Source organism: Nestor notabilis, unplaced genomic scaffold (assembly GCF_000696875.1).
Source record: "Nestor notabilis isolate BGI_N333 unplaced genomic scaffold, ASM69687v1 scaffold28082, whole genome shotgun sequence".
NCBI classification, from domain to species: Eukaryota; Metazoa; Chordata; class Aves; order Psittaciformes; family Psittacidae; genus Nestor; species Nestor notabilis.
In genome coordinates, this window is record NW_009919328.1 from 22349 (window position 1) to 24071 (window position 1723).

Below are 1723 nucleotides of genomic sequence, written 5' to 3' on the forward strand. Positions count from 1 at the left end.
GGGAGGGCTCCGGGGAGGGGCCCCCAGCCCCAGCCCTGCCTGCCCCAGCCCCTGTGGGCACCTTCTGGTCTCAGCACCATCCCTGAGGAGTTTCCAGTGTTTGGGGCTTCTGGGCCAGGCTGGGAGGGGAAGGTCTGGCTGAGGCTGGAGGAGACTGAGATCTCCCTCGCTCCCTTTCACAAGAGCAGCACAAAGCCCAGCAATGGTGTTTGGTTAGTGCTGAAGGGGCAGGTCCAGCAACCTGTGGCAGCAGACCCAGAGACTTTGCAAGTCTTCTGCTGAACTTCCTTCCCCTTGAATCCCCTTCCAGCCCCACATAATACTGAATCCTCCAGGCACCAAGAGCTTTCCAGGGTGAGCAACCAGCTCCTGTGGGTAATTTCACATCAGGAAACCAGGACACAACCTCCTCTTGGTTTTCAGTTGCAGGTCACCTTCCAAGGCAGGTGTTAGGGGGTGCGCATCCTCCTCGCCCGCCATGTGTCACCTCCTGGGAGCAGTCACTCTCTGACAGGGATATTAATCCATGTTCCATCACTTCCCACAGATGCTGCTTGAGGACTCTCAGCACGGGGACCACCTGGAGGAGAAGATCCAGCAGTACCGGCAGGTGAAGCTGGTGCCGGCGGTGGTGGAGCAGGACTGGTGCGTGGTGGTTTCCAACCTGCTGGCCATGCCGGAGCACGACAGCCGCGAGAAGGTCCTCAAGATGGTCGGGGTGCTGATGGCCTTCTGCAGGGAGCGCTACCGCGGGGACCAGGCCCTCAGCACCACCCTCAGCCTCCTGCGCAGCGAGTACGAGGAGCTGGCGGCGGAGGAGCAGAGGGAAGGTGACAGGGACGGCTACTTCAAGGAGCTCCTCAGCTCTGTGAACACCATCATTCAGGAGCTGAGATGAAAGCAGCTGTGGGTCCCCTTCAACCCAGGTACTTCAGGGCAACATCGGGAGTTTGGATGGCACCAGTGTACAGGCACTTCTGAATAAACTGCTGGACTAACTGAGCTCCCACCACTGTGTGAGTGCACCAGCACCTTCCTTAATACCACACACACGTTTGGGGCATGTGTCCCTTCCATGGGGTACTACTGGGAAAATACAGGGAGCTGCCTTAGAGGGAATGAGGTAAAGTCTCAGCTTAGATTGCTCCAACTTCTGAGTGGTCTCAGTCTGTCTGCAGGACTGTTTGGTGTGGGAAGGATCGAGGGATGTGGGACTGTCAGTGCTGGGCAGCTCTGCTGCACAAAGGGAAGCGTTTGTTCCCGCAGCTCTGCTCTGCCTTTGTTCTGCCCCATGATGCCTGCTGTGTCTGTGATCTTGGTTTGCCTCTGGATAAAGCATCTCAGCACTCACATGGCACTGTTTGCCTTTGGATTGTTTTGTGCTGGTACAGGGGGGACAAACACTGGCTGGAGGGGCTCTCTGGAGCCTCTAATCCAGCCTTGGCTCAGTGCAGGACTATCCCTGCTTCACTATTTCAGCCCTTCTTGTGGCTAAAATATTTCTGGCAACCATTTACAGCACGTCCCTTGTCACTGTTAAGTAGTGGGGCTGATTACACGTATTGATTAGTTTTTGTTTTGTCCTTCTCTTTTGGGTTTCAGTTCAGGCTCTTTTGCTGGGATTAAAAATTACTTTTGTGTTATTTTCTTCCCTGAAATGCATTTCCCAGCCTGTCCTGTCGGGGCTTTGCTGTGTAGGTTAAAACCAATATATATAAATATA

At 54.8% G+C, this 1723-nt stretch overlaps 1 protein-coding gene across 1 annotated transcript in view; it reads left to right on the forward strand.

Moving 5' to 3' along the window:
* The window catches only part of LOC104402328 (nucleotide exchange factor SIL1-like), a gene marked incomplete at its 5' end in the record, with an annotated part of 4371 nt that extends 3473 nt beyond the window's left edge, over positions 1–898 (forward strand). The window contains one exon of the mRNA XM_010010175.1: positions 548–898. Within this exon, the coding sequence (XP_010008477.1) occupies positions 548–898 (351 nt within the window). The remainder of the gene's footprint in view (positions 1–547) is intronic.
* Between the last annotated feature and the right edge of the window lie 825 nt (positions 899–1723).